Here is a 23,611-nt window from a genome sequence, read left to right as displayed (position 1 = left end):
AAACCTCTCACCCGTAAACCTATTAACTCTAATGCTTTCAAATCGCATCTCTTCCGGATGTGGATGGTGGAGAAGGACTTTAGGATTCAAGAGAAGACTGACAACCGGTTCCTGTTTTCCTTTGATTCGGTCCGGGATCGGAACAAGGTGCTTAGGAGCGGTGTGTGGTGCTTTGATAGAGTCTGGAGGAGTATGATGGTGTTCTTCCCATCGCTGAAGTCCCTCTGAAGCATGTTAGGATGTGGGTTAGGGTTTCTGACATCCGTCCTCTCTACGAGGAACCTGACAATTTCATCCTCATTGGAAACTTGCTGGGTGGTTATCTGGACTACGATAAGAGAGAGTTTCGAAAAGGTGTCGTTTGAATTTTCTTCTCTCATGACATCTTCAAACCGATTATTCTTGAGAGAAGGGTTTTTCTGGCCCCAGGCATAGAGCCTATTCTGTAGTTCCAGTTTGAACATCTCAAAGGGAGATGTCCTCAGTGTGGATTGATTACGCATTCTGGGGCTAAATCTGAGGAGCCCAATGCGGTTATCTCTGCTCCTAGGGTTTTGAAGTTTAGTGGTGGCCCCTCTACCTCTGGCGGCGCCTTCTCCTTCTTTGCTCAGACTACTCGAGACCTACCTATGCCTTCTTCTTCCTTGCTGAAAAAGAAGAAGCCAGTCATTTGTCTTCTTGAGCGTTCAACTTCTGGAATTGCTACTCCTCGGGATACTGTGCACACCACGTCAGAGATGGAAGGTATGGATCAAGAGGTTGTGTTGCAGGAAAAGACCAATGGGCTGTCCTCGGTGGAACCTTCTGAAACAGGTTCACAAGATCTTACTACTACTCCTACCATGCAAGCTGGGCAGAAGCAAACCTTGACCTATAAGAAAAGAGGTCGACAAGAGGCAACTGTCCCTTCTCCTAAGAAATTCAAAACCATTCTGGGTGGTAAGCTTCTCACACTCCATGCGGAAGCTCTTGGTTTGGCTGAAGCTGAGGATGATGTCGCACTGGTGACACTAAAGAAGAGGTTGGGCAGACCGCTTGGAAGCAAGAACAAGGGTCCCCGGTCTCAAAAGAATGTGGGATTGACCCCTTTCCGTCTCACCTATCCTTCTGCTACTATTGCTCAGAAGGTTGGCCCTAAAGCTAAGGGCAAGGGGAAACTCTAGGGTTCCTGCTTCTGTGCCTACCTTTTGATTTAGAGTCTAGTGCTATGTAAGTTAGCTCCTCTAGTCGTACACCAATTGAGGTCTCTAGGCGAGTAGAGTTGCTAAGGCAGGAACTTAGATAGTTTTGGATTTTACTCATTTGGTTAGGCACTTTAATTTTAATAAGTGTGCGTATTATACAGTGAAGGTCACTTGTCATTTGTTTGGCGGTTTGTGCCATCTAGAACAGTTGGTATGAAACATGTGATGTACGTGCCTTTTGGCTATGGATAAGTTTAATGAAGTTATCTTTTCTCAAAAAAAAAAAAATCACATGCACAATTGACTGGAGTAATGTTCCTCCATATTTGATATTTCATTTCAAATGTTTTGCTTTCAGATTGTAATATTCCTTGAGTTCTAAAGAAAGTTGATTTTTCCCTCAGACGAAGGGAAAAAAAAAAAAAAACTAACGGATGAAGATATACATTGATTAATTAATCATTCATAAACACCATATTTTGCATTAATTAACTATCCCCAATTCATATGGACAAACAAATGAAATTAAACACTGTCAAGTTGACATTAGCAAGGCTTGTCCATCACTGTCAGGTAAATCCTTCCATTGTTGAGTCACAGTCTTCATCTGGGTGTAAAACTGAATCCCTGCTTTGCCTACAGTTCAAAGATCTCTAGCTTGAAGTTCAGAATGATTAATAGGGAAAATCAGAAAAATTGCTCATTTAATCCACTTCAAATAACTGCCTCCATTAACTGAAGAAATTTGACCATTATCAAGGACATTAATTTACCATCAAAATTAAGATCACCGGCAAAAGATGGCCGGGAGCTCGTAAACAAGGAATAGGGCAATGGAACTGAGATGGGAACATTTATGCCAACCTGAACCAAACCCAGTTTATATCAAATTAGATGAGGTAAATCGATACAATTTAACAATTTAGAGATTTAGTAGTCCTATTTTTTACCATGAAGGCTAGCTCAATGACATGATCAATACAATTTAACAATTTACCTGGCCCACTTCAATCTCAGTCTGGAATTTTCTTGCAGCCAGACCAGACTTTGTAAAGATAGAAGCTCCATTGCCATATCTACAACAGAACAACAAGATATAAGATTTTTAAAAGGTTCCGGCCGTATGAGGGAAACAAGAGAGGAGCTCTGTTTGAAAATACTTATTTTTGTTGACGATGTTTATGGCATCTTCAATGTTGTCAACCTGGGCAATAACAACTTCAATCTTTTAATACATTCTAAAGTGGCTAAAAAACCATTTTGCGATTATCAAACAACAGGTATATGAGTAGTAACCTCCATACAGAGAAGAACTGGGCCAAAGATTTCTTCCTGCACAACATGAGATGGAGGAGTAATTTGTAAATTAACATTGGACTATGAAATTGTAAGAGTTGAGTCTTCAACTGACATGATATTATCTTCCATTTTCTAAAAAGAAAAAGTGACAAAAAACCTTATAACACTCCATCTCTGCTGTGACATCGGATAAGATGGAGGGACCAATGAAGTTGCCATGCTCAAATCCGGGAACCTATTTCAATATTCCAAAATTTTGAACAGATTACCGTAAAATGTCCTACCAAACAAACAAATTCTTACAAATGATAGATAATCAGTATATGAAACTGTTACAGCATATAAATGCAATTCCCAAATAAAATAATGAGATTGTTGTGTACTAAACCACTGAAAGAAAATAGAACTTTCAAAATAGATAGAGTTGGAGCATGTTTTAGAAGTCTAACAAGTTTACTCTTCAAACTAGACTTTGTTGATCTAAGCGGCAAGTTGGAGTGATCTGCAACTTAAAAATTTTGTTTTGCAACACTCTTTTACTTTCATCAATGGGTCGTCCTTTTTATTAATTTAATAGATTTTGACCAGTGCCCCCATTTCTTCCATTTTCACAATTTATTTCCTTCCCAACTCCAGCTGATCTATCAGAAAGCATCAAAAATCAAACTTATGCCTTTAACCAGCAAAGATCAGACTTCCATTTGTCCCACAAGACATGGTCAGATTCTCAATGATCAATACACCATATTTCCATGTTTCATTTTGAATAATCATGAAGCTATATCAATATCTACAAACTCTGTCTCAATCCAGCCTAGCATCGGTGGCAGTCCATGGAGGCAGCTTGGACAGTGGCAAAGAGAGAATTTTGGCTTATTGAAGGGCGAGCTTTCAAGAACTACAAACAGGGGGGTATGCTAGAGAAGACAGAATGGGCAAAACAGATTTGACTCCATACTTACATGGTGAAACACATAACTACTCTATTAACAAAAAAATAAGCAATTAAAACCATATTTCAGTGTTTCTTTTTATCACTGTCGTTATAATTTTTCCTCTGTTATTGATGACTTTTTTTTGGGCATGATTATTAGAGGTTTAGGTATCATGTTTGAATAAAGATAGATAGTTCCTTTTAGAAGTCTTTTTATGCTATTTGTATATTTCTAACTATAGAACCTCAGTCTCCAGCAGGCTTAGTCCTAGTCTCACAGTGTTTTGGCTGATGTTGTGATTCCACAAATGGAAACACCGAAACAGTAACAAGTAACATTCCATCGGTTAACATGGTGAGATATAAAATGTAGTTCAAAAATTACCAAGATATTTCTACCATCAAGCACCAGTTTTGCACCACTTTCAACACCTGTTTGAATCAATCTGCATATCTGTTCCTTTACCTGTAAGTAACAAGGAAAAAAGTATACTTAAGAACTGATTTTAGCTAGAAGCAAACAAAAGCGTCCAAGCTCTGAATCATGCTCCAAATTGACGACTCAAAAATTACTTCACTTGTATAACTATTAACATTATTTCCTTGAAACTAATAAATGACAACTGTTGTAAAACAATGAAATAATATGCAGAAAGGATTAGAAACTACCAGTTTCACAACCAGTAGGTTTCTAGGAGTCACTCCTGAGAGAAATAAAAAATAATGGCTTCACACCGGCCTTTGGCATCATGCCAGAGGTGTCTTGGAATCTCTCCAATTCAACCCATGCTTCACACACAAGCAGAGAATCTCTATAGCTTTTACCTATCAGCTTATCTTTCAAAGCTTACAAAGTATCCCTTTTTTTAGAGCCACTATCGGGCAATCATTCAAAGAACCCAAATAAATGCACCGAAGAATTTTGACATAACTTCTGACTAATAACAAAATAACTTACGGCATAGAGCATGCGTGAATTACATTTATTACATACTAAAGAATATACTCTTGGTTGTATGGTGCTTAGTAACAGTAGACATATTCAATATAACAAGCATGTTGAATCTAAACTAGGCATGAATAAGCTCCTCTTTACAAGTTTAATGCTAAGACATCTGTAAAAGGCATGAATCATGTATCAACCTGCTTGCTAATCACTGGACCAATGTCTACATCTGCTTGTGATCCGGCATCAACCTTGAGTGCTTTGGCACGCTCTACAAGTTTGTCTTCCCTGGAAAAAGGTCATAACAAAAGAAAATCCCTCTACAACAAGCTATTTGATATTGACGACTAATTTAACTTTGACATGCTATACATACATATACAAATATTGAATAAGCAAAGGGGATAAATTGCTATACCATAGATGTATGCCTCCAACAAAAACAACTGTTGTAAGTGCTGTGCACCTTTGTCCTGCAGCACCAAAGCCAGCAGCAACTAGAGCATTCAGAGTAGCGTCCATGCTTGCATCAGGCATGACAATAGCATGATTTTTCACTCCAACATTGGACTGAGACAATAGATAACCAGCTGATTTACATTGACTTCAACTATTGTATTGGTAAAAAAGTGCAACTGCATTGCTCATAGTACGAACTGCATAGATGCTTGGAATTACCTGAATACGTTTCCCCTTAGCCGATGCTCGGGAATAAATGTAAGCACCTGCCTTTACAAAATATCAAAAGGAATATTACAATACATCAAAGAGTAGACCCACATGAAATGAAAGTAGAGAATTCCAGGGAAAGTAAAGCAAAGGAGCCCGAATGAAATACAAACGTAAATGTTGAACTAAAATGTAATGCATATAGCACATCAGGAAACTATATTGAATAGGAGATAAAGTAAAGTAAGTGACTGAATAGAGAAACTACAAAGACAACTACTATATCATGTCAAAATCAATTCTTCATATAGAGCAAGGTGATAGATGTCTAATAACCGTACGCAAGCCAACATGAATATATTCTAGAAAAGTCCCGATCAGGTTAAATTAACCATTTAGGCCAGTAGTTTTCTTTTCCCGTACTGCCACTTTACTACAGTGCAGTAACACTGCACTGAAAATTATTGGAGTATTAAGCTTTTGATATATACAACATGAAATTTCAAATAAAATAAAAGATTAAAAAAAAGAACATAAACAAAAGAGATATTGCCTAGTTGCAGACTTTAATACAAGAGTAGAACAATAAAATTTAAACGTAATTATGAATTCAAAAAGTCAGATGAAAATTTGGAAGAAGAAAAAAAAAACTAATACTAGCACCATAAAAATCAAAACTTTCATAAATTACACCAACTTCCCACATGACCATTATCAGATTAACTTTTTAATACCGGACATGTAGTTTAAAATCCTAAACATTTTAATGATGGAGATAGTATTGACAGTACAAATGCTTCACAGTGATGATTACTATATTGTTGGAATATTGAGATGAGTATAATTACTATATTCTGAATTTAATTGCAGTTCTAACGGATGTATAAATCAAGAGAAAAAGAACCCACAATGTATTTTGCTATCTTCTAAATTTATCTCAGGCAAGTGTAATTTCTAAGATACGAGAAAATTTTCACTAACCGTGGTGACGTGTAGTTATTTGCTTATTCAAGAAATATTTCATATATTCTCTTTATTCTATGAATCATTATCACATAGAAGATTAATATATTGGTATCATTATAACATCTGGATCCAACCAATGGTCCTCAACCTCATTAAATTCTCCACCCTAACAACAACCTGAGCAATTAAAAAAGAAAAGAAAAAAAAAAACCATATACAAGTCACAGAGAACTCCTTATATTATGTGCTATATAAATTATTGGTCGTGACCGCTCCACCTTGTTAGCCATGATTACAATTGAGTGTCTTTTCGTGTAGCTATATGGTCGTCAGCCCACCATATTTAGCCACAGGAGTCTACCACAACTATTCGACCAAACTAGAACACAAAATTTATAAAATAAAATTGAAAAATCTACCACAAGTACAGCCTATCCATAAACCCTAAATTCTCTTACAGAGATGATAAATCTGTAACTTGTAGTGGTAGTTCAACTGAGGATAAACTTACTGCTTTTGTTCCAACAAATGAGATAGCTTTAATGTCATCATCATCACAAATCGCATCAAAAGTTTCCTGTTCAAAAATTTAAATTATGTTAAATTTCCACAGAGAAAAAACCATATGTTAATTGATATGCAATATTGAAACAATAAGTCACAAAAAGTTGACTGTTGAACTTCAGTTAAAGCTTCTGGAAAAAGACAAGGACAGTGAACAACGCAAGTGGCGTACACTAAATAGAAGTGGATTTGTTTGCCAACATTCGTTGAAACTGTTACATGGCTTATTAGACAGTTCGAGTAATATATCACTTCAAACATTTGGTAGAATTTCAAATTGCTGAATGGGCTGAACAAAAAGTTGATAAAAGGAAAACCTTACATTAGTGCCATGAACAATATTTAACACGCCACTTGGCAAGCCAGCCTCCATTGCCAACTCTGCAAGCATCACAGATGCACCTGAAAAGTACCACCAAATATATCACATATTTCTAAAGCAAAAGCATAAACATATAAATGTTAACGGGAAACAAGGAACTAAAGATAAAAAGAAAAAGGTTAACAGTAACACACACATTTAGTATGTATATACATTTACACAGATGCACAAACAGATTGTGGGCAGGGGAAGGTCAAAACATGCCTCCCACAAACCTGCAATCATCACCAAAATGCAATAACCAAGGTATAAATCAAAGGAAAATCGATACTGGAAGAACACCTAGCATTTTGTCCAACTAGGTTATAAGAAGAAGCCAACCAAAATTTCTTCCAATGTAGTTAATACCAGACTAGAGTGGTCAATCCAACTAAACTGACCAGAAATAAGCCTGTCGTTTCACTTTATCAATAAAAGAAAAATTGGCCAAAAGCAATGCAATAGTCAGTTCACACATGGACCTATAAAACTGACCACAGTTTAACTAGCCAGTTCATATAGTGCATGGCCAATTTAACTAGCACGTTTCTTTTACATAAACTCAGTAATAAGTGTTTAAGTTACAATATGTTTAAATGTGATAATTTACTTATATGAAGTCACCCCCTCCCCCCGGTTCACTTCAATCAACAGAGTTTGGGTTTCTAATTTTTAATTTTTGCAGATCCTAAAATCAAATCCAAAGCTTAATTTGCTGATATCTGAGAATGAGGAAGAAAAAAAGAATGCCAGGAGCCCAGGAATTGGAATGCTTCTGCAAATTCTAAAATTTACTGAAGGGCATTCCAACCAATAACTCCAAAATACTCCAATGTAAAGAAATATTATATATCTTTAGATTATAAGGGATATATATGCTTGCATTTATTTTTCCTCGGTGTCTTGTTGCATTTATAGTTGGTTGTTTATTTCATTTCATTTGAATCTCAACATTTAAAAATGTCAGGATCTAAGATCTTCGCTACTATTCTCAGTTTAATAGCTCAATCGTTATTGACAAGGAAATCTGGAAATGTTTCAGCTAAAACAGTTCCAAATTATGAAAAGTTGAAAACTCCACAAAATGTGACCATTCAAAAAAATTAGAATAGGATGGTGAAATTCCGAAATTTGCGGTCTGAATTGAAATGAAAATTACCTTCCAATGTTTTTGCATCGGAATTGGAACAGCTTGTTTCCAATCCAACATGTGCAAAACATATCCTAGCTAAGTCACACCAAACAAGGAATTTGGCCCAACCTAACGTGAATGAGCTATATAACAGTTAAAAGACACAATGCCTAAAACAGAGGAGAGAACTTTAGCATACCTTGTTTAGTCCAATTTAGCATACCTTGTTTAGTCCAATTGTTGCACACAGAAAAAGAAAAAAGAAAAATATGTGTGTGTGTGTGTGTGTGTCTAGAGAGAGAGAGAGATGCATGGCTAGATAATGGCATGTTGTGTCTCCTACAGTCGAAATTGATTTCCATGAGATTGAGGTTTTGTCAAGATAAGGTCTCCCATGAGATTGGCGGATTGAGGTCAATTCTTGAACTAGTTGAGGTGGGCATTCACTTTTAATATTAACTATTTCATTTGCTTACCCTTGTGAGTTTTGAATATGGACACTCGGTTTGAGTGAACATCCATATCTTTATATCTCTAGTAAAAGAAAACAAAAACAAAAATTCAACGGTATATGCTTCAGAGCAATAGGATAACTGAACAGACCAGCCCACATTATACAGATGAAAACTAAAAGCATTTCAAATGAAAAGGATGTCAAGTTTAAGAGAAATTATCACAAAAGGTACCTGAACTCATCGCTATCTATCATATTTGTACCTGAACAGATTTATCATTTTGGTGTCACCAGCGACATGCCAATCGGAAAAATATAAGCAGCATAAGCTCCAAGGCAAAGAACTTAAATGAAGTAATTCTGTAAAGGTACTAAGATTTCTAGTTTTCCTCAGTTTAGGAGGTTTTATGTTAATTATGTCTGCTGATGAAAAAATGAGATGGAATCACAAGTTCTCAGTACTAGTTCTGGTGAAACAATGAGTTCGTGTTCCTAATGGAAATTTGCCACGATTTCAGGAAACCTTCTGTGATAATTTCTCCAAATTTAATGCATTATACTTTTAAGAAGTAAAAGATCTATATTTTAGGAGGAAGGATTTAGCAATCACCTGGATCCATCTCTGATGGCTTTAGAATAAATGAATTACCACATGTCACTGCAGTAGTGAACATCTGCGTATAAAAAGATGAATACACAAATAAAACACCTTTTTAACTAAGTTCCATATATGTCATTGGAAACTTGCAACGAAAAGCCTATCAAGCACAACAGTCATTAGGTTTTCATGGAAGTAACTGATAGAAAAGCAGCTTATATTAACAAAATTCATGGCAAGTTAACATTAACCCAAAGTCTTATACACAGCCGCAACTATCAGTTTGCATATTGAACGTGTTTCTTGATCAAAAGCCTATACAACTGTCTCTGTATTTTGTAAGATCATAACGGTTGCACTTAATAAGGTTGTGGATTTCTGTATCTTTGTATTCCTTCATCTCTTTCTGTTTAAGGACAAGTAGCTTATACTATACAGCCGAAGTGACATACTATCCCAAATCTAGGAACATGACATAAATTATGGCATCCTAGTCAAGCTTACCCTACAGAATCAGGAGATGAGACCAAGGGGGTGGCTTAAGTAATGACATTTCCAACCAATAACAGTAAAATGAACTGTTTCGAGCACCATAGAAGATTTTCTACTTCTAAGCTTTTGCAGTAATATATTATGTATACTTTAAACACATCCAGTACAGTTATTAATTTTTTCTTTTCTGAAAAGCACCACCATATTTTCTTTTTACACATGTTGGCTAATCAGATCAACCACGACTTGTTGTCTCATTTAAAAGGCTAAAAAACCACGTGTGAAAATGCTATACTATTTGTCTATTTCTAATTAATCACCTCATAAAGCACACTCAAAACAATAGTGTAGAATCAAACAGTGAAGAAACAGCAAACTGAAGTATTAAAGTATAGCGAGCTTACCCATAAGGGAATCATGGCTGGAAAATCAAAAGGGCAAATCCCAGCACAAACACCAAGTGGCTCCCTAATGCTGTAGCTATCAATTCCATTTGATACATTGGAAATAAAATCTCCCATCTGCAGAGTTGCAAGTCCACAAGCATGTTCGACCACCTCTTTGGAAGGAAATCAAAGAATTATTGGGTAGCCATAACCAACGGAGAATGGAAAGCTTATCAAAATCTAAATACCAACCTAGCCCATGTGAGACATCATCATATGCATCCTTCAATGCTTTGCCATGTTCACTTGTAATGGTCATAGCAATCTTATCCTAGAAATTGTATTACTTTCCATTAATAGGAATATTCTAACTATAACACATTAATTTACCTTATGTAAGTAATAACTTAAAAATTTACAATGTCTCTGCGTATAAGCTCTTGGAACTTGAACATAATACGCTGACGAGTAGTAATAGGTGTACATCGCCACAATGGAAAGGCACGTTTTGCTGAAAATACTGCAGCTTTGAACTCCTCATTTGTTGTTAAAGGTACTTGAGAAGCAACTTGCTGTGTTGCCTACAACAACAGAAACGTGTACCCAAACAAAAAAATTAACTCGACATTGACAAAATGAATAGAAAATGTTATTCTTTCTGAACTTACAGGGTTTAAAACATCAATGGAGGCATATGACTGTGAATCAACAAATCTACCTCCAATGAGATTGGGAACTCTCTGTCATACATCACAGATTTGCAGTGTAAAATCAGATAACAGACAATGAAGGGAGATATAAAGCTGATAACCAAATTTATTTATTTGCAGGTATCACCGAGTATTTCCAACATAAGGAACTTATGTTGAGTTGCACTGCATTCAATAACATCTAGCTTACCGGGGGGTTGCGCTGCCTCCAAGATGGCTCGATGACCACAGAGTAATCGTTCCTTCCCAATGATTTCTGTGGACTCAAAGACTTGAAGTTTCTAACTGCAGCACAACATGTCATCATCAACTGTAAGGAACCTGATTCATTTCTTTTCTTTTTGTATCTTATGCAGAAAAGAAACTAAAAACTTGTGATATATTCACAGAACTATAACGAGAACTTGTGGTTAGAATTGCAAGAATTTATTACTAGGAAAATGCAATGATGAGTGCAAATGAGTAATCCATGTCCACTACTTGCAGTTGTAGTTAGAAGTTTCTGAGATAATAAAACTAAGCTTATTTGCTGAAAAATAAAAGACATGCAGAACTTGCTCATTGGCACAACATCACTAGAACTTAGTCACCAGAAAATGTGGAGTACTTGAATAAAAAGTCAAATAAAAGAGAGCAATAGAAATAAGGGGCATACCAATTACCAATATGCTTACGCAGCAAGTTCTATTATATAGAAACTCAGTTAAAGTTGGTTGGCCAAAGCAACATACAAGGAGACTTGGGAATCTAGAAGAGCCAACCTCCACTCCTTCACATAGAGTTGATTCCAAGAATTAAATCCTTAGACTTATACCGGAACCCACTTTCCTATCTGCTTGACTTCGGAATGACCAAATCCAGGGTCTACCATTAACTGGAAATTAAAGATGAATGAGCTCAGCAGATCCACGCTTCTAAATAAATCTTACTATTTGACAGATGGCCTCATAAAATATACATTAGCTATAGCCTATAATCCAACATTAATGGTAAAAACTCATCCTGAGAGGGACCATGATTGGGCAGGCCTGCCTATATAGAACAATCAGAGTGACTGAGCGTCCTAGCCAGTTCACAGCTGAAACTAGCATTGATCTTATATGAGACAAGATTCTACTAAACCTGACAAGCCATACACACAAGATGTCCAATGAATACCTAAACTACAAGTATCGAAAAGTAATAATATATCACTCCTCTATATGAGAACAGTCCAATCTGAAGAAATAGCCAAAAAAAAAAAAAGGGATATCCTTGAATTCTGAAGAGATCAAATGAAAGAATACCAAAACCTTATTCTATCACAGCTCCCTAGATTCAAAAGTTCTACCAAAACCAGGTGATTACACCACACATATAATAGCTTTGTCCCTTCCCTAACAACAATGTGATCTCCTTCCCCATTATAGTACAAGATTTAAAACAGCACCTTTGAGACAATAATCACCACCATCTAAATCATCTATGAAGTTTTAATCAGAGCCTATCTCCATACATAATCCCAAAAAATAAAAAAAATGTATAGCATGAAAATAACTTGATCAGATCATATACAACCCCAATGATATTAACCAACAGTGTAACCTGTAACCCATCTATTACACCCAATTGTTTACCATGAAGGACCTTGTGCCAGCTGGTTTAGTAATTACTAAAGTGTTTTTCATTTGAGGAAGTGAGTAAAGATTTGAAGATCACAGCCACTCAAACACTCTTTGTATACTTAAATAAAATGAACAAGTTTAATGTCACCTACCTCCCGTGTTTCCTTGGCGAAGCTTTGCTTTAACATTATAAACATGCTTCGGAGTTGACAAAAGATCTGGATTGCTTTGTCTTAATCTCTTTAGAATTTGGCGAGGTTTTAAACCAGATTCTGTCATCTCTTTAATCATCAAAACTTCTCTCTCGTTGAAACGACGAGCAGAGGGATGTTCTGAAATATCCTTCAAGGGTTCATGGTTGTGGGTTCCATTTTTGACAGTAAGTACCCACAAGCCATCACCCTTTTTCCCCACAGCTTCAAAAGGACAATTTGTCAGCCGAGATCCTGCTTTTCTCCTTTTGTTCTGTTCACTACAGGACTCATCAACCTGTTTCTGCCTATTACGGTAAACACCTCCTCTGTCACAACCAAGGATAACTACTCTATCCCTCTTAGACTGCTTGATAGTTACAACATAACCCTGTGACACAGCAAAGTCCCCAACATGTTGAATGAGTTCGTCACGATCCACAAAAGATCCAGGTGGAGGTGGAAGCATCTGTCGTGGGTCATTTAATCCCATGCAACTCTCAAGGTCCATCCTCATATTACTGGAAGACAAAACCTGCAGTAAAATGTCCTCATAAATCATCATTCGTGTACGCAACTTTACTCATATCCGATACTAGAGTTGTGTTCCTGAATTATGATGCATTGTGTAATATGATCCCTTAAGAACAATAAAGAGATTTTCTTTTGAGTTTTAGGATGTCGGACCTCTGCAGTAGTGATGCATGCTCTTAATCTCAGATTGCTGCAAAAGTAATGCTGAGATATCTAACTAAGAAATGAAACCCACACCATATGTCCATGAATGTTCACAAATATTTCATTTCCTGTGGAGAGAAAACGAAAAACACATCATCAAATTACTCAGGTTCTATTTTTCAATCTGCTGGTTCCCAACCATCAACTCATGCTATGCTTCATTAAAATACAAGAAAACCCGCTTTCCCCAAATTAAAATTGGTTGATGACAAGTATTAACCAAATGATGCTACAATAGCCTTCGTGCTTCAATCACAATACCATTTGGAAATTATATTGTATAACAGTTGAGATTTGAACTAAAAGCTTTGTAGTGAGACCAAAAATCCTGGAACACTCAAAACCATGCAATGTACTCGGGCATTCATCATCCTTTCATAAAGTTTATTAGAGGTCCATTTTAAGATAGTTGTGCTTCCACTTGTGTATAAATATCCAATCAAACTATAACTGACTAGAATATCCCAAACAGATGACAATGAACAATGTTAGGCAATCTACTCAGGCATTCATCGTTACGTATTTCGCAAAAGTTAATTTGATTCTTCAACCTCCAAAGAGCATTTCCTTTAAATGGAACTAGCACAATACTTGACATCATAAGAAAGTCACATTACCCATGACCTCTCCCAAACAGATGAAAATGAACAAGTGAGCAATGCTCCTCTTTCCACCACAATTAAAGTGAGATGCATCAGAAAGATATTCAAAATCGAAAAAGAAGAACAAAAAATAAAATTCCAAACTACTCGAGCCATCTAGTGTTGAGTAATTCAATTCCTTCTTGTTAATATTTTGAGTTTGTCCGCAATCAAAGAGAAGATAGGCTCACCGGGAGAATAGACGGTGACGGAAGTCCGGGAAAGCCAGACCTTTTGGTTCTTCGGCAAATGGCTACGACTCTGTGTCGCTCTAAAACTTGTTTACCGAAATAGTTGGACCTTCGTTCTGGTGTTTTCTCGGTAACCAAAAAATAAAAAAAATAAAAAAAAGAAGAAGAAGAGGTTCTCAGATTAACCTGCCAAACTGAAAATGAAGCATCAACCAATAACCATTGGGCATTTGACATTTTTTTTTTCCTTCTCTTTTTGAGTTTTATGTAAAAAAGTAATAAAAAATAAAAGAAAACCAGACATTCAAAAGCAACCGATAATAAGGTAGTAAAACATTTAAAACCACACTATGAAGCTCCCTACCACCAAATTTCGTTACATTCCGTTAAATTATATCATGTGTCGCATGCGTGATTAAAAATTGAGGTTGTATTTTTTTTTTTGCTAAAAGAATATTACTTTTGAGTCCCTACTCTCTTGAGCTAGGGTTTGGGATTATTAGTGGTATGGTTGTGTTATTATGGTGTCACTCTCAGAGACTATTGGAATTATTCTCGGTATCATCTTATGATCGAGGTATTGGGGAAGAGCTCCTGCACGTGGTCTGGCGGTTTTGGGTCACGGTTGAAGGGAGTCCTTTTCTTCTTGAGATTAGCTATGAGGAGGTATGGAGACTTCTGGGTTGGTTTATCTGATGAGCTATTATTATGACGTTACTTCCGAGGACTATATGTGATATTATCAATGGTTTCTGGTGGTCAATATGGCGGCGATTTATCCTTGTAAGTGGTCTGGATACTTGGAGACACGGTATGGAGGAGGATGACATGGCTGTTCTTAGTATTGGCGGCGAGATTTTATCGTGACTCTCGGGATTGGTATTGTTATGTAGCCCCAAGAAATGAGTGATTAGTTTGGTTAGGAGTTGGGCCCATTTGGCTCATGGATGTCATGGTTGTTGATAGACCCGTAACTGAGGTTGTTCTTAGGGAGGAGTGTGGGGAACTTATGTCCACCACCGGTCAGAATCTTAGTATCTTGGAATAAAAGTTTTTTCATTCTCAAAAAAAAAAAACAAAAAAAAAAAACTTGAATCAGACATAGAAATATCAAACTTTCAAAAGTGATCAATAAGATACCTGACTTTTTTAAAAAACACACCATGAGGGTTCCTATATCTATTCTCAGCTATAACTTAACTGAGATCACATATTAACTTCATGATTCTTGTATCTTCAACAAATCTTGTATTTTTCCGAAGCTTTTCCTATTCGACAAGACTAGAGACTAGTCCAGACTTGCTCCTTGAGGCCCTTAAAGTCTAGGCTTCATGAAAGCCACCACTCCTCTAGTCAATTCCATTTACCATATGTTGGAAGCCAATGTCAGAAATTCATGTTTTCTGTTTAGAGTGGAAGCAAATCTGATGCCCTGAACAAGGGGCGCTTCAATAGTAGAATTTGTAAAGCACTGCACCGATGAACTAGCACGAAAAGCCCCTTCCAGCAGTCCAACCACACCAATTCCAGCTTATTTAATGTGACTATCCCAAAGAGACTTGATATTTAGATAGTCTGTAATTGCCCATGGACGATTGTTTCAGGGGCCGGCAACGCATTATTATACACCTGCTCCTCCAACATAAAATAAGCAACAAAGGTGACCGATGAGGTAGTACTCCCTTTTCTTTTTTGCAACTTCTTGTTTCCTGGCCAACTGCGCAGTTAGAACCTCCTAACTACTTTACAATGGCCTGCAGTTAGAACCTTCTTTAACCTTTCTCATACATCTGGTTTTTGAGTACTCTGCAGCAGGCTTCGAATGAAACAGGTATCATACATTGTTTTAGTTTTGGCTTCAGGGTTCCTTTTCGACTAATGACTTTATTTAGAGAAGTATCATTCCTATCATACGGTGGGAGGGAAGACAGTAATGTGTCTAAAAAATTTGAACAAGGTAGATAAGCTAAATTAGCACTCACATGTGTATGCCGTACATGTAATGTTTCTACTACTGTATGTGCATAACAACTTGCAGAACAAATATATTGCCATAATACGTCAAGTTTTTGTTACTGAATTCAACACAATGATTGTGGAATGGGGTCTTTGTACATGTTATTAACTTACGCAGAAACAAAGAAACACAGCAAGCTAAAAACAGACGGTTTAAGATATTACTGATGCATGGTCAGAACAATTATGAGAATATAATCAATATCTATGGCTTCTTAAAATAACCAAGAACCTAAATTTTTACTAAAAATGTCATCGAATGTATGTGAATACAAATTACCTCTCGAACACACGCACGGCAATGTGCGTGGATCGACTTGCTTCTGTAACAAGAACAAGTAAATAGAAAATCTCCATCCATATGCCCTTCATTGATAAAATGATGATATGATGTTAGTGCACCAGACTCCAGAGTATTCAATTGAGTACACATATGCAAGTGGGTACTTCAATAACATACCCAGAATCCCACACATATTTGCAAATAGAAATTTGCGCTTCACATTAACAAACCATTCAACAACACTAGGAGAATAATGGAGTTCCCTGCTTTCCCTGATCAAGCACAAAACCAAAAAACAACTCAGACAAATCCAGTAACCACTGGGACCACTACTATCAGTGGTCCTAGTATCCTTTGGGACCATTATAACTTCTAAAGCTAAAATATAGAAGAGTGAATGCACAAACTTCTTAGAATGATTCATTACCTAATGATAATATATAAAACAAGATCAAAACTAAATGAGACCAGAATCTCAAACAACATGAAAAAGAGTGCATTGCATAGCAGCATTTCCTGCTCTTTTTATTCAATTCATAAACATGAGAGTTACATTATGTCATACCTATATGGGGGGCTTCCCTGCAATATCATAAACCTGGTTGTACTACTCACTTCTACTGAACCCAAATGAACAGCGAAACCAAGCTATATCAATGCATTATTCAATATGTTTCCAACAGCTTCAAGAAGAGTATAGCTATTAATTCTAGCAAATTTATGAATCACATTGCAGACGTCATATATCCATTTGTACTCACTCATCCATGTCACTCACCTCATCCGAAAAAATGATTTGTCGGTGCTCAAGTGGGTCCTACCTCCGTTTATAGAAGAAGCTAAATCCATAATGCAGTTCATAAATGTGATTCTTCTAGCATTACTCGTATTCAAAATACCTACAATGTGCACCAAAGACATCTTCGAGGCCATCATCTTCCATGTTGGTGGAATCGAACAGGTTTTTACTTGGATCACCTTCCACAGACTGACCATTGCACATTTGCCTGCACAGTCTTAGTTGCTCTTCCAATTGACTCCTCTCAGATTCGTGTTTCATTATAATCCACTGCAAGGACTGAATCACTGCTTCATCATATTGCTGCTTCTGCTCAGCTATCTGGCGATAATGACTAGCTTGGATTTCAGTAGAACTCTTCTCGTTCTGAAGACGCAAGATCATGGCCATTGCTTCCTCAGCTGCAGATGCAGCAGCCATCCTTTCCTTCTCGAGTTCTGCACGTGCCTCATTCCCCCGCCGGCGCTCAATCTTTACCAATTGCCTCAATGACAGAACATCAAACACTTCATCCTCCTTACAACAAACATTCTCATCATCATTGTCACCATCATCATCATCTTTTCCTTCAATTGCATCTTTTGCCTTGACAATTTTGGTTAACAGAAAACCATCTGCATTTGTTGACTGTAAATTCTCCAATGATTTCAGTGGTTCAGATTTGCAAGACACGGCCTTTGAAGCACAAACTTCATGAGAACCGCATTTTGAGCAAAACCCATTACTAAAGTCACTGGCTTTCGCTCTATTGTCACATAGGAATTTAATCAAATAGTTGTAATGGTATAACAAACCAAACCCGAACATGAGAGACAACCCTGACACAAAAAGCGGCGAGAAACGACCGTACAACAAAACCCCAAACACAAAATCCATCCCAAAGAATCCCAGAAAATTTTGAACAAACTCAAGAGCAGCAGAAAAACAAATAAGAAACAAGTAAAACTGAACCAAACTTTGCATCTGGTTTAATCAGCTTCACCTTATCCGACACTACCTAAATCAATCAATCCACCCAACCTATATATAAGGAGTGAAACAAAGAATGAATTATCCAAAAGGGTTTGGGTTGGTCTTTCTATATACGACGATATACACATTGAGAAGGTTATAACCTCCAATTAACTAGAGGGGATAGAGAGACTTACACAGAGTGGGTATGAAACACTATGAGCGTGAGCAAGAGATATGGTATTACCGTATTGAGAAGCCAGAATAAATTGAAGGCGTGGACAACGAGGATATTTATATGCGAGTCATCAAAGGCTGGCTATATGTAGATGACACAATTATAGTAATTATAAGGCCAGTAATCAAGTCCTGAGGCTAGTAATGCTGCACATGACCGTTGGTGCGTTACGATATTGTAATCAAGGAGGAGGTTAGGGGAGGGTCGTGTTTCTTTATGCGTCTTCTAGTGGCGGCCTAAAGAGCAACGCCGGTGGTCCTTAGAGGGATGAGACTTATTGCGAGGTGGTTTATATTTGGAATTTACCGTTAGAAATGGTCTTATATGTGGGAGATTTAGACCATGATTATCTTCGGTTCGGAAAGAATGTTCAAGGTTTGTGTTTGACGGCTCAAAGTTTCAAGTGCACGTTGTCATTTTTATCTTATGCTTGTTGTGGATACTTGAGGCAGACTTCTCCAGTAGCTGAGTTTGTAAAGGATGCAACGCTCTTGCAAGCTTGTGTGGTACTTCGTTGATTAAGATCTTTATTTAGGCTTTGGCAAGATTTGGTCTTTCGCTTCCATAGTTGGACTTCACATCCTAGTAGTTTCAGGAATCCAACCTAGCGAAGCCTGTTTCCGTCAATAAATCTCCTTTAGAAAAAAGACTAGGAAAAGTTCCCATTTTGACTTGGACAATATAAGCGATCCAAGTTTTGACCCCGATACGGCGTAAATACCTAAGACCAAGGTTTTAAATATCGGTATCTTCATATTTATCGGTACTTTGAAAAAAGAAGATATTTCTTGACTTCCTTCTGCAATGTCATTTGTCCTCATTTGAATAATTGAACATTTATCTTTTTTCTATTATTCAACTTCAGAGTTACAAACTACATATAGAGTTACATACATAGTGCTAGTTTGGGATTGCTGTGACTTTAAAAAAAAAACTAATGCTACTGTGTTGTGAGAATAATCAGCTGTGAATTAAATGTGTTTGGTAAATAATATTTTTTTAAATGCTGTCTGTACATAAAATAACTTAGAGTGTGTCTTGATCCACAACAGCTTCTAAAAACAATCTCTAGGCTGCTTCTAAAATCTGCTGTCAGTGACCTATAACTTTCAATTAAAGCTGTTTTTTATTTATTTACCAAACACAATAAAATCTAAAATTTTAAACAAAAGCTGATTTTTTTTTAAAAGTGAAGCAATCCCAAATGGGGCCATAGTCACAGACTACACAATGTCAAATCTCTCCTCATACAAATTTGCATTTAGAGAATTACTTCTCACCCAAAATCGCCTTGAGGGTATTTCTCCTCACCTAGATTCGCCTTGAGGGGATTTTTTTTCCTCACCTAGATTCTCCTTGAGGGATTTTCTACTCACCTAGATTCACCTTGAGGGGATTTCTCCTCACTCATATTTGCCTTGAGGAGATCTCTCTTCACAGAGATTTTCTTTTAGAGAATTACTGAGTTTTTTTTATAATTTTTATATCAAATTTTACATATATTTCTTCACTTTATCGAGGATATATCGTAAATATCTAATATACGGGGGATATTTGACGATGTTGGAGAAATTTCACAGAAACGGTAGAAGATAAGATATTTACGCCCCAAGATATATTGGTCCGTCGAAAAAATGAGATATCGGGGGATATATCGAAAATATTGCAGATATTTAAAACATTGCCTAAGACACATAATTCAATTCTTTGGGCTCAAACAGTTTGGTTAAATATTTATGGTTTAGCGATATCGAATGCTCCTGGGGTGGTTTAGCACATAGATTCAATTCTTTGATTCATAATCGGTAATTGAAAGAGACTCGGGATTTAAAAATCAGATTAAAGCTTGAAGGAAATTTCATTCTGGACTAATTGGCTCGCATAGTTTTCTTTGTAAGTAAAACTTGTTCATAACTAAATAAAAGGGCTTAATGGCCTCAAACTTACTTAATATCATAACAAAATGGAACGAAAGAAATACTAAAAATAAAATATAAAACAAAGGTTAATTCACCAACAAAATAAGTACAAAAATAATCGAGCGAAATATTTATTCTAAATGTACACCTTTATCGCCAATATCTAAAAATCAGACCAGGGGGCAATAGCAACATCGTAAAAAAAAATTTCATTAAAGCGAAACGTCTCTCCACTTACGGTTTCGAGTCTAGCAGCGGTGCCACCATCCCGGCTGGTTTCCGTCGTGCCTACCGACGTTCACCGTCAAGATTTTGGTTTGGAGGACTATATCTCCTTGGGGGAGAAGAAGTCTTCTTTGAAATCAATTACGGGTTCCAGCAGATCGATCTCTTCCTGGGTCAGGTCATCTGCCGGTTTCCAGTGCAGATGAATCGGGGCTGGAATCAAGTGTTTTTCACCGCCGGGCCGTTTCGTTCAATGGGGCAGCTACTTGGTCTGCAGAGAGGAGGCACCTTCGAAGGCGTTCACCTCTGGTGATCAAGAAAGCATCAAGGTCAACATGCGTCGGTCTTTTGCCGGATTGATGGGGTGGTGGAACAGCAGGGCTCTGGAAGGATGGATGGCAATAGAGGAAGCCTAGCCAATGGAGGCTAGGGCTGCTGTTGTCTCTGCTTGGGTATGGGTTTGGGCTTTTGGGCCTGGACTTGAATTTGGGTTGATGGGCTCTTCTCCATCTGCTCGGATTTGGGCTTGGTTTTTGGAGCTTGGGCTCAATCTCAAGCTTGGGCTGGTTGAGTTTGTTGTAGTTGTTTCAGGTAAGAAGAGCAAGACTAACCTGATGCGGAGGTTGTTGGCTCCCAAAGAGGCCGAAGATGGTGCTGGCTCCAACCCCAAGGGGAAGGAGCTAGCATTTTTCTAGGTCTCTGCTGTTAGACATCTAGTTACAAGCCTTTTCTAAGATGTTTCTAGTCGTATTTGTACCACAATCACGTGCTGGCAGATTAGACTAAATGAATGATGTTTCCTTAGAATAGTGAGCTTGTCTTGCTTGCTTAGGCTTGCTATCCAACGAGCGTCTCTTTAGACTTTAATGAGTTTAGTTCGGCTTATATAGGTTATCTAGATTTCTAGATTTTCTTATATAAGTTCTATTAGACTCTGGCTTGTTTTTATGGCTTGATTACTAATGAAATCAATTTCTATTCAAAAAAAAAAAAAAATTCACCAATATCTATTGACAGAATACCATCAACTGTCAGTAACATATATCATGTCATACTTATAGGCTCAGTTTGATTATACTAATTAGTATTACTCTTGTTCAGGTTGGTCAATTGATTATGTATTAAATTTTGTTAAATTGCTTTTACATTTTTTTTTTAAATAAAGGTTCATTGCATTAGATGACCAGCCAAAAAATCAGAGCCTAACATACACTTAAAGATAGAAAAATGGCAAGGTAACAACCACGCTCCTATCTAAGTAATGTAAACTCATTAAAGCAAGTTCACCCGTTGGGTCACCAGGTAGGAAACTATTCACTGCCACTGGATCTTTGCTTTCACCCGTTGGGTCAGAGTCACCAGTCAGTTACTGTTCATCAAATATATATATATATATATATATATATATATAAATGAGAAATGTATGATGTAAATAAATAGTATTGATGAACAATTTGGAAATGCAACCAAAGAAAATTTTATGGGTAGACAAATTATATGTCCACCGACACTCTTTTTTTTTTTTTTTTTTTTTTTAACTCCACCAACACTTTTATCACATGTACACCACCGACAAAGTTTTTGAAAAGTGTGAAAAAATTTAAAACTCCACGGACACTTTTATCACATGTACACCACCAACAAGATTTTTGAAAAGAGTGAAAATCTGAAAACTCCACCAACACTTTTATCACATGTACACCACTGACAATTTTTTTTAAATGAGTGAGTGATAACCCACCGACACTTTTATCTGTATGAAAAATTTCAATAAATAGACATGATGTTTTCACCACATACACACACCATCTAAGCTTAACAAACCTTCACCCTTTTCATATCTCTAGCATTACATATTTCCTCAATTTCCCTCGTATCAATGAATAGGTTGTGGGATCAAATTCGCCGGTCTCAGGATGAGGATGATGAAGAGATGATGGCCACCAACGCCATTTTCATCGCAGCAATCGCAGAAGAATCTGGAAACCAACACTGAAGGTGTGATTCTCATCCGGGTCGTGCACCAAATGAGGAAAGACTTAGAGAAGAAAGGGGCAAAAATATGATGGCCAACTACTTTGTCTACCGACCAGTGTTCAAAGATTGGGAGTTCCGAACACGTTACAGAATGAGTCTCAATCTCTTCAAGCGTATATCTACTGACCTTTGCCAGTATGATCGTTACTTTGTTCAAAAGTCAGATGCTACCAAGAAAGTCGGACTGCTTCCGGAGCAGAAGATGACAGCTTCCTTGCGAATGCTTGCTTACGGTGTTGGGGCAGATCAATGTGCTGAGTATTGTCGGATGGCGAAATTCATCTCTGTCGCAGCCCTTCAGCGATTTACACGAGGAATTATTGATCTTTACTCAGCAGAATACCTCTGCGCTCCTACCGCTGTTGACCTCAAACGACTTCTTGCCGAAACTAAGATGAGAGGTTTTTCAAGAATGATTGTGAGCATCGACTGTATGCATTGACAATGGAAGAATTGTCCGACAGGTTGGGCTGGAAAATATAGTGGTAGGAAACAGATCCCCACTATCATCCTGGAAGCAGTCGCATCTTACGACATTTGGATTTGGCACACATTCTTTGGAATGCCCAGGGCATGCAACGACCTCAACGTCTTAGTAAAATCTCCGTTGTTTGATGAGCTTACTGCCGGTAGAGCACCTCAGATCCAATTCTAAGTTAATAACAGATTTCACAGTTTAGGGTACTATCTCGCTGACGGTAATTATCCTCGATTGGCGACTTTCTTGAAAACAGTTCGAAATCCTACACGCCCCAAGGAAATTGAGTTTGCAAAGGCTCAAGAGAGTTATAGGAAGGATGTAGAAAGATGTTTTGATATATTACAGTCAAGCTTTGGTATTGTTAGAGGAGCTGCTTGTGGGTGACATAAAGAGGACCTTCATTACATCATGTTGACTTGTATTATATTACACAACATGATTGTCGAGGATGAACGATCTGAAAACAGCGATGATGAGTTGGAGTCCGATGATGAAGAGGATAAAAATATGAGGCCCAAGATTGTTGAGGTATGGGAGGGACCAACCGGTAGAGACTTTGATACTGTTGGTAGAGATGGTCATAATATGAACGGATTCATGGA

General features: G+C 37.2%; 3 protein-coding genes across 3 annotated transcripts; 1 reads left to right on the top strand and 2 right to left on the bottom strand.

Annotated features, from left to right (window-relative positions):
• Positions 1 to 1,612: 1,612 nt before the first annotated feature.
• On the bottom strand, positions 1,613 to 14,220 carry LOC112172024 (methylmalonate-semialdehyde dehydrogenase [acylating], mitochondrial). Its single transcript, XM_024309180.2, has 20 exons — positions 14,061 to 14,220; positions 12,452 to 13,025; positions 10,886 to 10,980; positions 10,654 to 10,725; positions 10,405 to 10,566; positions 10,238 to 10,316; positions 10,004 to 10,158; positions 9,120 to 9,183; positions 6,885 to 6,964; positions 6,510 to 6,575; positions 5,042 to 5,092; positions 4,782 to 4,933; positions 4,561 to 4,651; positions 3,803 to 3,883; positions 2,641 to 2,718; positions 2,481 to 2,516; positions 2,345 to 2,388; positions 2,182 to 2,260; positions 1,958 to 2,048; positions 1,613 to 1,820 (listed from the first exon to the last, which is right to left on the bottom strand). Exons 2-20 carry the CDS (start codon positions 13,005 to 13,007, stop codon positions 1,720 to 1,722), a joined length of 2,133 nt encoding a protein of 710 aa, XP_024164948.1. The 5' UTR covers positions 13,008 to 13,025; positions 14,061 to 14,220; the 3' UTR covers positions 1,613 to 1,719.
• A 2,643-nt stretch (positions 14,221 to 16,863) lies between these two features.
• On the bottom strand, positions 16,864 to 18,345 carry LOC112174880 (protein FLOURY 1-like). The gene has a single exon (XM_024312709.2). It carries the CDS (start codon positions 18,119 to 18,121, stop codon positions 17,240 to 17,242), a length of 882 nt encoding a protein of 293 aa, XP_024168477.1. The 5' UTR covers positions 18,122 to 18,345; the 3' UTR covers positions 16,864 to 17,239.
• A 4,211-nt stretch (positions 18,346 to 22,556) lies between these two features.
• On the top strand, positions 22,557 to 22,970 carry LOC112171156. Its single transcript, XM_024308380.2, has one exon. It carries the CDS (start codon positions 22,557 to 22,559, stop codon positions 22,968 to 22,970), a length of 414 nt encoding a protein of 137 aa, XP_024164148.2.
• The last annotated feature ends 641 nt before the right edge of the window (positions 22,971 to 23,611 follow it).

Source organism: Rosa chinensis, chromosome 6, assembly GCF_002994745.2.
Source record: "Rosa chinensis cultivar Old Blush chromosome 6, RchiOBHm-V2, whole genome shotgun sequence".
Lineage (NCBI taxonomy): Eukaryota > Viridiplantae > Streptophyta > Magnoliopsida > Rosales > Rosaceae > Rosa > Rosa chinensis.
Note: the sequence above shows the minus strand (reverse complement) of the source record. Positions and strands in the feature narration are given on the sequence as shown.